Source organism: Phasianus colchicus, chromosome 16, assembly GCF_987193195.1.
Source record: "Phasianus colchicus chromosome 16, bPhaCol1.hap1.1, whole genome shotgun sequence".
Taxonomy (NCBI): domain Eukaryota; kingdom Metazoa; phylum Chordata; class Aves; order Galliformes; family Phasianidae; genus Phasianus; species Phasianus colchicus.
Window position 1 is genome coordinate 15,344,470 of NC_143451.1, and position 12,971 is coordinate 15,357,440.

Here is a 12,971-nt window from a genome sequence, read left to right on the forward strand (position 1 = left end):
CAGTGGAGAAAATCCTTTTGCAACTGTGAAACTCAGACCAACAGTAACAAACGACAGATCAGCACCCATTATTCGATGAATAGATGCCCCATATATATATATTTTCTCCTTACAAACATCATTTGCAGTAATGACAATTGCTATCTAAACTTGTCCTAAAAATTATTTAAGTGTAATTACTGTAAAATAGAATCATACTGGTATGGATTTCTGATTTTTAAACGCATTCTTTCTAATGAGGCTGTTGCTTTGGGCTATGGTTGGAGCAGCTCAGCTTGGTTCTACAGTATGCCTTCTGCAGGGGATGGAATTGTGGAGATCCTGGAGATCGTTTGGATGCTCCAGGCAATCTGACTAACTAAAAGCTCACAGATCTGAGGATTTGGCATTTGTTGTTTGGAAATTGCCACGGTAAGCTGTAGAATGCAAGCCTTGCCTATGCCACTTACTCAATTAGAAAAGGCTGATTTTTTTTTAATACAGCAATGTACCAACTGCCTTATTCCAGCGTAGAGAATTGTCTGTATACAGTGACAACACATTGTTTTGTTTAAAAAGACACTCTTGGTTATAAATAAATATTTATCCTCTATGCATATGTAATGCTTTGCTTAATGGCAGATACAAGTTGTAAAATGTTAACATAAACCTATTTTAGGTCTAATATATTGTCAACATTCTTCAATAATATATATATATTTTTAAACACACCATCAAACTTCAGTCACGCAGAAATCTTACAGTACAAGTGCCATGCTTTTCCTTACACCACTACTACTGAAGTGGTTCATTGCTCTGTTAATGCAGCCTTGGATTAAGGCTGCTTTTCCTGTGAAGGAGCCGAGCAATGGCACAAATGGCAGCAGAATGCAGCATCTCACCAAGCAAAATGTAACTGATACACCTAACTTCAGTCCCAGGGTTGTGCCTCACTACAGGCTTTGATTTCCTGCATCAAATAGACATAACTTGTCTGAAGAACTGTAATAATTACGTTAGAAATGAGCCTCTGATCTTACAGTGTCTCTTCTGCACAAGGTCGGGAACATTATGGCTGTACAGCACAAAGCTGCCTCCCAGCTGCTGCACAACATGTTTCTCTGGCCTGTCCCAGTGCTCAGCCCTCACTCTTGGTCATCCCACCTTCCATAAGTACAGCACACACTCCTGCAGCATCCCAGGGCTGCTCCTGTAGTGGCTGTGAGTGACAGGAGATGCCTTTGGTTACTGGGTGTGAAAAGCAGCACAGGAGCCTGCTGGCTGCAGGCCAGCACCCCTCATTCCACCTCCTCCCCTTGCACTGCCTGTCAGGTTTGTTGGCTATGGAACCTTCCATGAGTGCCTCACAGCCATCTGCAAACACATCTCAAGGGCATAACTCACACCTGAGCCAAAACATTAGAAAGGCAAGTCAAAGACCACAAGTCTTCAGCAGTTCCTTATCAGAGTGAAACAATGACGTGCCCAAACCTTTATGCTTGGAACTGAGCAGTGCCACTGCCTCTTCTAGGGTAAGCAATCCCTGCTGCAGCCAGAGCGACTGGTGGTGTACAACTACCACCAGTTCCCTGCTGGTAGGAAACCCCTGCTGCAGCAGGTAGGATTTGCTGCTACAAACCCTTGGAGATAACACTTTGCCCATCAGCAGCATCTGCCCTCACTAAACCAAAGCTCTGAGCAGCCTTCTGCAGAAGGAAGATAAGCTCACCCACCCCATTACATGGTGGCAGCACAGACAGCATTCGCACCGCTTTCCTCAAAAGCCTGCAGATGAAGGGATCCACCTGGTGAGGCAAAAACACCCCCTCACCTTACGTGTATGACCCTAAAACACCACTATTTTCCATCCTTGTCTGTAGCTAGGATTATTAACTTCACTTGCACACTAGACACCTTATCAGACACGTTAGTCACATATTTAATAATGCAGCCACAAGTTGAGGATTGCAAAAGGAAAAGCAGTTTTATTTAGTTTTCAAGAGGTGCCACTAAACATGGAAAACAAGTTCGGTTTTCATGTTTGCAATGCACATGCTCATAAAAGATTAAATTACATGCAAGAGACTAAATTTCTTCACACTTTACAAAACAGGTCTGAAGCAAATAAAATGATTGTACATGACATTTACATTAGAAAGAGTACGCTAACAGTTGTAGCTTCCATAGCACATCCACGTTCATCCCACTTAGCCAAAAGCCGCCCCGCAATTTGGGCATCTTCGCTGCCTCAGTGCAAGACAGAACAGAATCCCAATTGGAAAGAACACAATGGCACACAGAACACCGAGGCAGGTGAAGGTGTCCTCCAACACGCCAACCCTGCAGGAATGGAAAACAGACTGAGTCAGAGACCCCCCTGCGTTGAACCCAAGGTTACCTCTTTGTGATCTGACATTCAATAAAGCACCATTCCATGCAGCAGAAGGAAGAGCAGTGCGAAGAGGAGGCTTCTCCCCCCACCCCTTTAAAAGGCTTTTCTGCTCACAGCTTGCAGCAGAAGGCTTTGAATTACATCACTTAAAGAAACCCAAGAAATTCTCATGTGATAAGAGCAAGGACTGCAGATAAGACACGTGAAAGGTTTAATTCAAACCAGTATCTTGGCTCCAGACAGCAGCTATTTATCAACCACCACAGTCCTGGCCTGCTCCAACAGATAGCCGCCCAGAGCAGCTGTATTCATTGCAAACATTGCTGAATTCAAGTGCACTGAAGAATGCACACAGGTTGCCGCCTGCTCACACTCTGTCACAGGAATAACAGTTTAACAACATAGGAAATTTGAGCAGCTACAATAAGTACTCAGAACCAGAGGTGAGCAAAACACTTGAACAAGGAGGGCCCTCCTCTGACTGCCCACCACAGCGAAAGTCAACAGGAGCAGAGCTGAGTGACCTTGCAGTGCTCACTAACACAGGCAAGGCACCAAGGCCTGAGGGTGGTTTTTTCCCCACACAGTGCTCACAGACAGCCTACTGTACAGCAGATAGAGTGAAGGAAAGATGCAGACTTGGAGACCATTCCCTTACTGCAATTGTTTAGAACTTCACATCTTGTTCAAACTTCAGTCTCATCTCCCTTTCCTGTTCTGACATGGTGCAAGTTCTGCAGAATTAGTTCCAGTGAAGTAGGCACCCGCTTTTTTTCCGAAGTTTCACAGCACTTCTTCCTCTTCAGACACTGGGAAAAACTCAGCATCTCCTTCCAGTCCCTTCTGGCTCCTGTTCTCATACCTCCATTACCAAAGCACAAATCTAAATATCGACATCAGCTTAAAAGTCCAACTTAAACTTTAACGTGGTGCTGCTGAAGCCCATAAAGCCATCCTTCTCCAGGATGGCACCTCTACATTCAGCACGTGGTGCAGTCAGCACATGTCCTAAAGCACAGTGATTCTGGCTTGTCCCTCACAGATACTGTTGGCATTACAAGCACTAACAAACATGTACAAAGTACTTGGTATGACTGCTCTGCTATCAGTATCTTGTTCTCCAGCTGAAACAAAGGTGTGTGTAAGAATGGGGCAGCACAGCCGTGGCTCCGTAAACAGATGTCTTTTTATCTTCTGCAAAAGCACGGGGCAGGCAGCACTGCTGAGACCTCCGCAAAGGGCTGCCGAGGCTGAAAGCTCTGCAGAAAGCACCTGCTGGGCTCCTGGATTTCAGCTGCTCTTGCCATGAGTTGCTGACTGAAAGAATGAATCAACTTAAAGCACAGAATCCCAATTCCATTTCTAATTCTTCTACTGCAAGTTTTGACACCGACCATTAACTAGAGATGCAGCAGCAAGAGCAGATTTCTTGGAGACAGGACAGCCTCTCATGCAGTTTGCTGGAGCTCTCTCCTGTAGCCATGTTTGGCAGCCCCCATCTCTGTCCAGCTGATGCTGCAAATGGCTCCAATGGGGCTGATGAACATCATCACAGCCCTTTTGTGCCTGCAGGCTTGTTGACAAGAATGCCAGTAGGTTTATGAGGGTCTCAGAGACGGCTTCACACCTCTCCCACCTGGCACATAAAGCATTTCTACCCCTGCACTGAAAGTGCTGACAAACTACACCGTGTGCCAGCAGACAAAAAGGAGCCAGACCATCCCTGCTGCAGTAATGCACCCTCAGTCTGCCACACTGGCCACTGACTCACAGCGCTTGCCCTGCATCACCTCAGCTAACAGTACTCTCACAAAGTACAGGCACTGGAGGTGCTCAGCTTGTTCAGCAGTGCTCTTCAGTCTGCCCTGTGCTCTGCTGCAACAAACCCCAGCCCAGGGTTCCCATCACAGCACAACACCAGCGGAGGTTTCCCTTCCCCTCTCACCACAGAGAATTCCCCATTAAACAGAAATAGCGGTGGGAAGAACAGCCAGAGGGGACAGATGGTACAGCAGGAGAAAGAAATGTGGAAGGAGCCATTAAAAAGTTACCAACAGAACAACAGTCAGCACTGTCCCAACTGGAAGAAAGGCAAATACTCTACAAAGGCAGATATTTTGCTGCATACACTCAGGATTATTAATGCTTCATCCAGACTTCTGCATGCAGATTTGGAAAGTTTCATCACAATTTCTTTGCTAGGGCACATCCAGACACTAGAACTGACACTACAACTAGTTATGTTGTAAGTGACCCTCAAAATTAGACTGCAATTAAAGACTGTGCTGTAGTCAAATATTGTGTCTGGTATTTGTGGAAAAGCATGACATGCTGAACACCCCAAGTAAAGATCAGTGGCAGAAGCTGGGGAATGTCAGATAAGGCCTCTCTGTTTCCCTCTGCACAGGTTAACCAGGTAACACACTACATTAGCAGACAGGTACAGATGCAATGCAGATGTCTCTAAATAATTACAGATTTAGGCAGTTTCCAGTACTACGGAAAAGGCAAAGAAAGGCAAAGCCCATTTCCAGGCCTTTCAATGACACAAGAAGCATTGCTTTGGAAAAGGCCCTCCAAGTATGCAGCACAGTTTGTGGGGGCTACCGAATTCCTCCCATGTCTTGCTGTTACACTAACAGCAGCATTTCAGCTTGCACACACTGAGCATCCTCTTCCTAGATGCATTCAGCTCTTGCTTTGTTATTGTTTGTGTGCCTTTGCCTTGTCTGGTATGAGTTTCATGCTAAGCTCCCGCCCTGGAGTCTACCTTTGTGACAACTAAGTCAGTGCTCAGCGGAGAACGTAAGCAGCCTCGCTGTGATTTGGCCTCAAGGAACTGGTTGAACATCAGAGGGCTCATAGGTATTTCTGCTCAGCCCCACGGAGCTGCAAACCCAGCACTGAGGACTGCTGTCCAACCTGTTACCATCAGCCCTCTGAATCAGCCTGCAAGGAGCCGAGTCCTCCGCTCTGCAGGCGTCCCTGACACTTTAGATAGAATTTACTTCAAACACTTCCCCCTAAACACGGGGATCCAGGAAGTACCCCTTGGTCACACTAAGTGCCAATTAAAAAAAAAAAAGCAACAAATTGTGATCAGATTCACTGCCAGCAGCAGAACCGGCCCTGAGGGACAGAGCAGCTACGGGATGCACAGAGGTACGGATGTGCCAACCTGCAGCACGGCACAGCACGGCACTCAGTCACACCACAGCAGTCACCACACGAGCACTTTCTGGTCTGTGGGTTTGTGTCAGCACCTAATTTTAGATGAACACTTATCCAGTCACCGCCCCTGCTTACGGAGTTACTAAATGGAGGAGGAGAAAAGAACTTTTTATAAAGGAGAACATGAACATTTTAGTTTGTGCTCGTGTACCTCAGCAACAGAGTGATCAGATTCCATATGCAAACTGTAGATTCATTAATGTAACCAAACATAAGTTTTGTTCTATGGCATAACCACATATAAGCTGATTAGAAGTGCACCACTCCCCATCTAAAAGTGGAAAGGTTTATTTATACTGCAAGCAGCGTCTAGGGTTTAAGCTATACTGCAGCTGCCAGCTCCATAAAGTAAGGTCAGTTATCCCCACTGACGAGCATTTAATGTCAAATTACTTTTCAGACAAATCTTGAAAGTCAGTCTCTAAACATGAAGTCTCACGCTCAGGATCAGAGAGGCAACACTGAGATTTGCAAACTCAACACCAGTGCAATTTAATGTGGGCATTTTTAGACTTAACCTACATCACAGCATTTGAATGTATGCTTGTCAGCGTTTTTCATCCCTTATTAAGTGACAACCAAGGGCCATCCCAATCAAAGACAGCACTCCAGGTGCACGATCAGCCCTGCAGGGCATGAAAAGAAGCTACACTTCACTGACAGGACCCTGCAGCTGTCTCACACACTGACCAGACCCATAAAGCAAGTGCAGATCTCAGAGCAGTGTCCATTCCCAGGCACAGCGCTGGCAGAGTCTTTAACTTTAGATTTCAGTGGAGGCTGTCAATGCAACTTCCAAAGTTAACTGTGAACAGGAAAACAGAGACAGCTCCTCTTTGTGCCTATCCTACCCAATGCAGCAAGAGCAGCTAGGTTTAGCAGTTTCACCTCCGAGCAGCAGCAGCAACTGACAGTGAAGCATGCCATTACTTCTGCAAGAGCTGCCAGCCCCTCCAGCCCCAGCTCATGCACACCCAATGGTTTCTGATCTGTGTTTTCCCTCACTCACCTGCATACACATCCAAATTACTGCACCTCTGGATACCTTTTCACCCAGCAAACAAGACCAGGCTCCTCCTCCTTGCCACAAGGACAGCCAGTTGTCAGAATACAGACACCCACACAAATGGGGACAGGAAGACAGGGCCATCAGCTCTGACACAGTGACTGGCTGGGAGCTGGGGACCAGATTATTTTATGTATTTTTAATTTCTTATTTAAAACAGTGGCTCTTAAGGGAATAGGTTTCTGCTGTACCTTGTTAGCTGCATAAAGCCTCGTTTATTAAAAAAAGATGTGTTTTGATTATTTTCCAAAACTCAATTCAAAACAGTAGCATAAAAAACCCCAGGAAGTGCAAGAGCTGTGCTGTTCTCACGTGGGACCCCCCGGAGGGGCTTAGCACCCCCCCTGCTGGCCTCGGGCAATGGTTCCTGCTAAGCACTGCCTGCCTCCACTCCAAGGCAGGGAAAAAGTTACAGCTGTGCTAGCCAGTGATGCCAAGAGGCACTCGTGGCTTCTGCTCAAGTCTGCTCTGTCACAGCTTTCTTCTTAGCAGTCACATGCAGAAGTCACTGCTGAATTTCATGCCCTAACTGCTGCAGCCACCAAATCACAGCACAGCAGGGAAGAACGCCCCAACGTTCCCAGCAGCAAACCTTCACAGAAAGCTGAGCATTAAGAAAAGGAGCTCCTTCCATCCTCACCACAGGCCCACCTTCCTCGTGACACAAAGCAGCACCACAATAGAGCTGCTGCACTATTACAGCTGCCCCTCTTCAGAGCAGCCTTTTCAATGCCAGTTCAAAGCTGGCTTTGCTCACAAGACTCCAAAGGGTCCCTGCAGCACATCAGCCTGCTGCACAAACCAAAACACAGCTCTTCCTTAAGAGAGCACATCTGATCAGTAGCTACATCCTTCTGCTTCCTGGGATGCTCAGTGATACACACTGTGAAAGGATAAATGGAACGTTTAGTTAACATTTAAATAGATTTACCCTGAACAACCACGGAAACCCTGTGCCCTGAAAGAGCTTCTGCCAAATCACACACAGCACCTGCGACTGAAATAACCTAAGTGAAGCCTGAGGACTGAAATTCTGAAGGAGTTTAGCACTGAAATGCAGCTTTCCTAGAACGTACTCTCTGAGCAGTGATGCTCCTAACTGGATTTTAAAAACAAAACTAACAAAATCTCAGAATCTACTCCTTTAGCAGGTCAGAACCAACCAAGACAAGCCCCACAGTCTGTGGCAGGAAGAAGGCTCCAAGAGATGTGAGAATAAGTGAGGATTTATTCACAGCTGTCTCATTCTCCAATCCCAGCAGAAGTTTCTTACAATTATTATTACAACCTGGGACCCACCACAACCCTTCTCAAGGAGGTATTTTACAGCTGTCAGAAGACAGAACCACCACGATCCAGAAGCTATGCATTTTCCCCTCATCCTTTCCTTCAAACAACTGAGGACTGATTAAATAGGAACATCAAAGCCCACCAGGGCCAATCACAGTTCTGCCCCAGGTTCTGGAAGAACCCCCCTGCAAACTTCAGGTAAAAGAATGCTTTCACAGTTTTTCAATAGATCTATCTTCTATTAAGCAATGGGAAAGCAAACACCCCTCTGCAGTTTGTAATGCTACCACCAAAAGACGGGGAAAAAGAAAAGGGAGGCGACCTGAAGGGAAGCTGCTGAACTGCCATCTCCGGGCTAAAAAGACAACGACATGGCTGAACCTCAGTGGTGGCTGTAATGACTCAAACTGTTCTTGGGAACAGAAGATAGTTCCTAGTTTCAAAGCCAGACTTTGTCAATCCTTACATGTCAGCTTCCTGCAGTAAAAGCGACAGCATTCTGCATCTCAGTTTGATCCTCTGCACGTCAGGCTGGCTGGAAGGAAGAGCTCGCACTGAGCCAGCAGCACTACAGCCAGCCTAGGCTTCAAGTGACACAAAGACAGAACACGCAGCAAGGCTGAAGTCTGTAATTAGAAAGCAACGCTGACCAAGGATGAATGAGGATGATGTGCCTAATGAATAACTTCAGGCAGGAGGGACAGATCACAAGACGGGAGAGTCATCCCTCAGAGACAGCAGTGCTTCAGAGAGTAAGTTGTTGTTTCAAAAGGCATTAACGTGGTGAGCAGGGACACCACCAGCTATCTCTAGAGGAAACTTCTGAAGACACTTGTACATATTCATTTCTTTTAATTCACAGGACAAATGGAGCCTGAAGCTCAGCTAGCCACCATGGGATGTTACTTCCAAAAATCATCTGTGACTGCAGTGAATGGCCTCTGCCCAAATAACAGACCAGTACTGCATGTTTCTCCTCACCATCAAACGTTTTACATCAGAAATGGTTTTCAGTTCAATCAGCACCATTCACATGCCACAGTGCAGAAGCCTGACTTGTGCTTCTGAGGGCAGGGACTCCATCAGTGGGCTCTAGCTGTGTCAGTTATGTTCCTGGCACAGCCACAACCAAAGGGTTTTCCTCATGTTCAAAAGCAGGTGAATTTCTCTAATAACTGTGCATAGTACCAAATCAGAGGAGTAACAGAAAGACTGGCTCTGTAGCTTAATAAAATTTTTACACACCATTAACAGCTTTTTATGTTACCAATGCCTCTCAGTATCCTTCTGTTCAGCATGGCATTCAGAACGTATCTGCATGTTGCACTCTCCATAAAATAGGTTTCCAGGCCAAGAAGTGAGCTAGAATTACATTCGAGGTCTCGAGGAGTCAAAGAGGATTCTGAGCTGTAAGAGAATAAGCCAGGGTAACCTTGCAGAACACCCAGCCTGCCTCTTCGGGATCCCGCTAACAGACGAGCAGCACGCTTCCCACCAAATCTCACAGCTTCTCCTGCAGCACCACAACATCAACTCCTTATCTAATCAGAAGACAACCACACAGTGCTTCTCTTCCCTCAGCATGATCACCGAGGCTTTGACTCCTCTAAATAGTTGGGAAAAAGCACTGTGCAAAGAAGGCTACGACACGTCGTTGCTCAGCGCTGGGATTCCGACCAACAGCAGCCCAGCAGGGCTGAGGAGAGCCCTGCAGTTGGAGCTGCACAGCACCTCACAGGAGTGCCACGTTCAGAACTCTGGCTGCCCCCAGCAGCACCAGGCTGATGACTGAAGAAAACTACTGAAATCAGGTCACTTAAGAATGCCTTACAAATATTCAGACTCGCTCATTTTCACAGATTAGGCTAAAAAGGACCCTAGGCACAGATACTATACTTGCAAATTATCCTTTCAAAAGAATCTCCTAGAGCATCTCAGCATCACTACAAGAAAAATGAAGAAACCCTAAAGATACCAGCAGGAGTCTACCAACCCCCAGTCATCACAGAAGGTACTTCCATATTCTTTATTCTTTTTTTTTCAGATTTCTTGGGTTTAGGGCAAGGTCTGTATAACCCACTGCCTGCCTCACCAAGCAAGGCATAACATCTCTCCTGTCTCCTGGCTGGGCACATAGACACCCAGCATTAGTGGAATGACTCCAGCAGCAGGACTGACCACACTCACAGCTCAGAGGCTACTTTCCCTCACTGTTTAAAACATACATCTTCTGGATTAAGAGCTCTAGCTGGTACAGGATTCTCAGCCTTACCTAGTGGAATTTCAGCAGGCAGGTGCTGACTTTCAAATGGACAGCAGTTCTAACAAAACCAAAAGGCATGTGACACAGCCTCTGCCATCACAGCCATCTCCATCACATCTGCCACACTGAAACCTGACATTGTTTAAGCTACTCCAGCAAGTCTGCTTCCTCCATGTTTTGAAATAGACCATAAAAGGCTCAGACTTGCAGAAAACGAGTGCCTTTTCATAAGACACCAGAAGGGCAGTTCTGATACATTCTAACAGAAGGACTCTGCGTTTGAGTCCGAGCTGCCCAGGCACATAAATGCCTCAGCTGCACCAGCAGCAACCAGGCTGCCTTCACCATTCGTCAATATCCTGGGATGAGCAGAGCTGAGAAGTGCAAAGGAACCACTGCAGACTCACAACACTGATGTTATGCCTGCCCTCTTCCTTTTCCTTTTTTCTTAGATCATTTATTTTACGGCTGTTGATCTCTGATGTCATCATTTCGCTGCAATCCCAACTAACAGCTGACTGCTCTTTTTCTGGTTTTCACCACTTCGTCAGATTAACACTTGGAACCACAACTATTGCTCTTCCTGTACTTCTACAGTAAAGGCACTCCTAAAGTAAGAGAACTTCCAAACCCAACAGCGCTGATGCTCCCACTCAATACTGCGCATTGCCCCGCTTGGCTCTGTGCAGCCTGGGCTGGGGAAGGAGACTCAGCGCAGCACTGCTGGAGAACAGAAGTGCTATGGTCAGAAACCACAGCGTTTCACAATGAAGTCACGCTTCCAGTGGTCACAAGTGCAGCAGAAAGAACTTTCTGGCACCCCTTCTCCCAACAACCCACCCTCTGCATCCGTCACTGAACTTCCTTTTCCTTAAGAACAGCTTGCAGATCTTCCTCTGCACAGAATAGATCCATGTTTGCAAGAAGCCTATTGTATCAATGACAGCAGTCGTCTGGAGCCCACTGGGATGTACCACATTAAAGCACTGCAAAACTTCTGTGCTTTTTTTAGTTAGTTCCATTCTAATACACACACAAACAGAAAACCAAGCAATTACACAGGCACTTCTCATCTCAAACATAAAACCCAGGGCAGTTTCTCTCTCAAGAAGAGGAGGGTTTTACCTGCAGGCGGGACAGCCTCCAACTACTACAACAGAGGTGGTGGCAGCAGGCTGCTGAATGATGGTGTATGTGCTCGAGTAGTTGGGCTGCGAGGCCGGCGGAGGAACAGCATAGCCTGAAATAAAAACCAGAGCTGCATCACTGCGTGCAAGGCATGGGGGACAACAATAACTTGGTAGAAGGTCTGGAAGGGGAACGTGGAATAAAGGCAGACACGTCTTGGCAAAGCACTGCATGAGTCTGCCGAAATCAGGGCTGAAACAAAACTATCAGCAAACGCAACAAGAAAACCACTTCATGAATCCAAGTATCTAGTACAATTTAACTATCTAAAAAGGGCATTAAGCTAATAATTAACTCTGAGTTTGGATCAGCACTGTTGGAACAGCAGGGAAAAACAGCTTAAACAAGTGAGGACTGCGGATTTCAGTTCTGGACGTTACGTATCAGCAACGTCTCACTCCAGAAACAAAGCAGGGCGCACAGAACAAACCCTGCTCTGGCTCCCAGGTTACGGCTGCAGGGAGGTGGGAGGGCAGCGCACCAGCAGAGGGGCAGCACGGCACAGAACGAAAACCCTGGCAGAAAATCTGCATTCTTAGTGAGCGAATGCGTTATCTGAACTGTAGGTAGAAGGCTACATACGTTATTAACGTTAACGTCAAAAACGAAGAAATCAGTGCTATCTGACGGGACGGGCAGGTGCAGCCACAAGTTGAACCGCACTTTCCCCAGCGCAATCCGCCCCGAGGAGGCAGCCCGGCTCGGACGTTTCCCGAGCGCTGTCAAACACCGCCGCTCCCGCAGCTCGGCGGGCAGAGCGCGGCCGCCAGCCGCCCCACACCGCAGGAGGCCGCGGCGCGGCGCGGTGCGAGCTGCCCCGTGCCCCAGGCCGGCCGCTCCTCTGCGCCGCCCGCCTCTCCCGCCCCTCGCCGGCCCCGGGCCCCGCGAGAACCGAGGAACCGAAGGGGGCCCGGAAAAAACAACGCGAGCGGGGCGCGTCGCGAGGCGCACGCACAGAGCGCGAGTCCGCCGGCTCGTTTCCGCCCGCTCGCGTTTCCGCGGAGGAGCCGCGCCGCCGGGCGCACGGAGCCGGCACAGGCCACGGCCCGCGGCCCTTCCCGAGGCGCCCGGCCCCGCCGCGCCGCCCCCGCCTCGCACCCACCTGCGGCGGCCGCGGCGCCCGGGTAAGGGTACGGCGGGGGCGGCTGGAAGCCGGGCTGCGGGGCGGGGATGGCGCCGTAGTTGCTCTGCCCGTAGTCGTAGCCCGCGCCCGGCGCGGCGGGGCTGTAGGCGGGCGGCCGCTCCTGCAGCAGCGGCTTGCTGTCCATGCTGGGCGCGGAGCGGAGCGGCGACCGCCGGCGGGGCGAGGAGGAAGCGGCGCCCTCGCCTCGGCGCCCAACTTGCCGGGCGCCGCCCTCCGCCCCGCCCGGGGGCGCCGGAGCTCGGCGGCGGCGCGAGTTCCCCCGAGGCGGCGGCGCGGCGGGCGGGGGAAGGCGGAGCGGAGCGGCCCCTGGCGGGCGGGCGGCCCCTGCCCTGCGCCCCGCCGCGGGAGGGAGGGAAGGAGGGCGGGCGGCCCCGGCTGCCGAGCGCGCGGCCGGTCACAAGACTGCGCCCCACGTGAC

The 12,971-nt window shown here is 48.9% G+C and overlaps 2 protein-coding genes across 2 annotated transcripts in view; one reads left to right on the top strand and one right to left on the bottom strand.

The window, feature by feature from the left end:
* Positions 1–644, top strand: part of BAIAP2L1 (BAR/IMD domain containing adaptor protein 2 like 1) — a 34,241-nt gene extending 33,597 nt beyond the window's left edge. The window contains exon 14 of the mRNA XM_031606924.2: positions 4–644. Within this exon, the coding sequence (XP_031462784.2) occupies positions 4–79 (76 nt within the window). The 3' untranslated portion in view covers positions 80–644. The remainder of the gene's footprint in view (positions 1–3) is intronic.
* Positions 645–1,937: 1,293 nt separating this feature from the next.
* On the bottom strand, positions 1,938–12,782 carry BRI3 (brain protein I3). The gene is made up of 3 exons (XM_031606926.2): positions 12,512–12,782; positions 11,347–11,461; positions 1,938–2,319 (listed from the first exon to the last, which is right to left on the bottom strand). Exons 1-3 carry the CDS (start codon positions 12,675–12,677, stop codon positions 2,187–2,189), a joined length of 414 nt encoding a protein of 137 aa, XP_031462786.1. The 5' UTR covers positions 12,678–12,782; the 3' UTR covers positions 1,938–2,186.
* Positions 12,783–12,971: the final 189 nt, after the last annotated feature.

What these genes read in the sequence shown, in the direction of transcription:
- BRI3 (XM_031606926.2), bottom strand. Translation starts at nt 12,677, where the DNA reads ATGGACAGCAAGCCGCTGCTGCAGGAGCGGCCGCCCGCCTACAGCCCC. An exon ending in GGGCGCCGCGGCCGCCGCAG is followed by an intron (nt 11,462 to 12,511) that starts GTGGGTGCGAGG and finishes TTTTTATTTCAG; the next exon opens with GCTATGCTGTTCCTCCGCCG. An exon ending in GGAGGCTGTCCCGCCTGCAG is followed by an intron (nt 2,320 to 11,346) that starts GTAAAACCCTCC and finishes CCATTCCTGCAG; the next exon opens with GGTTGGCGTGTTGGAGGACA.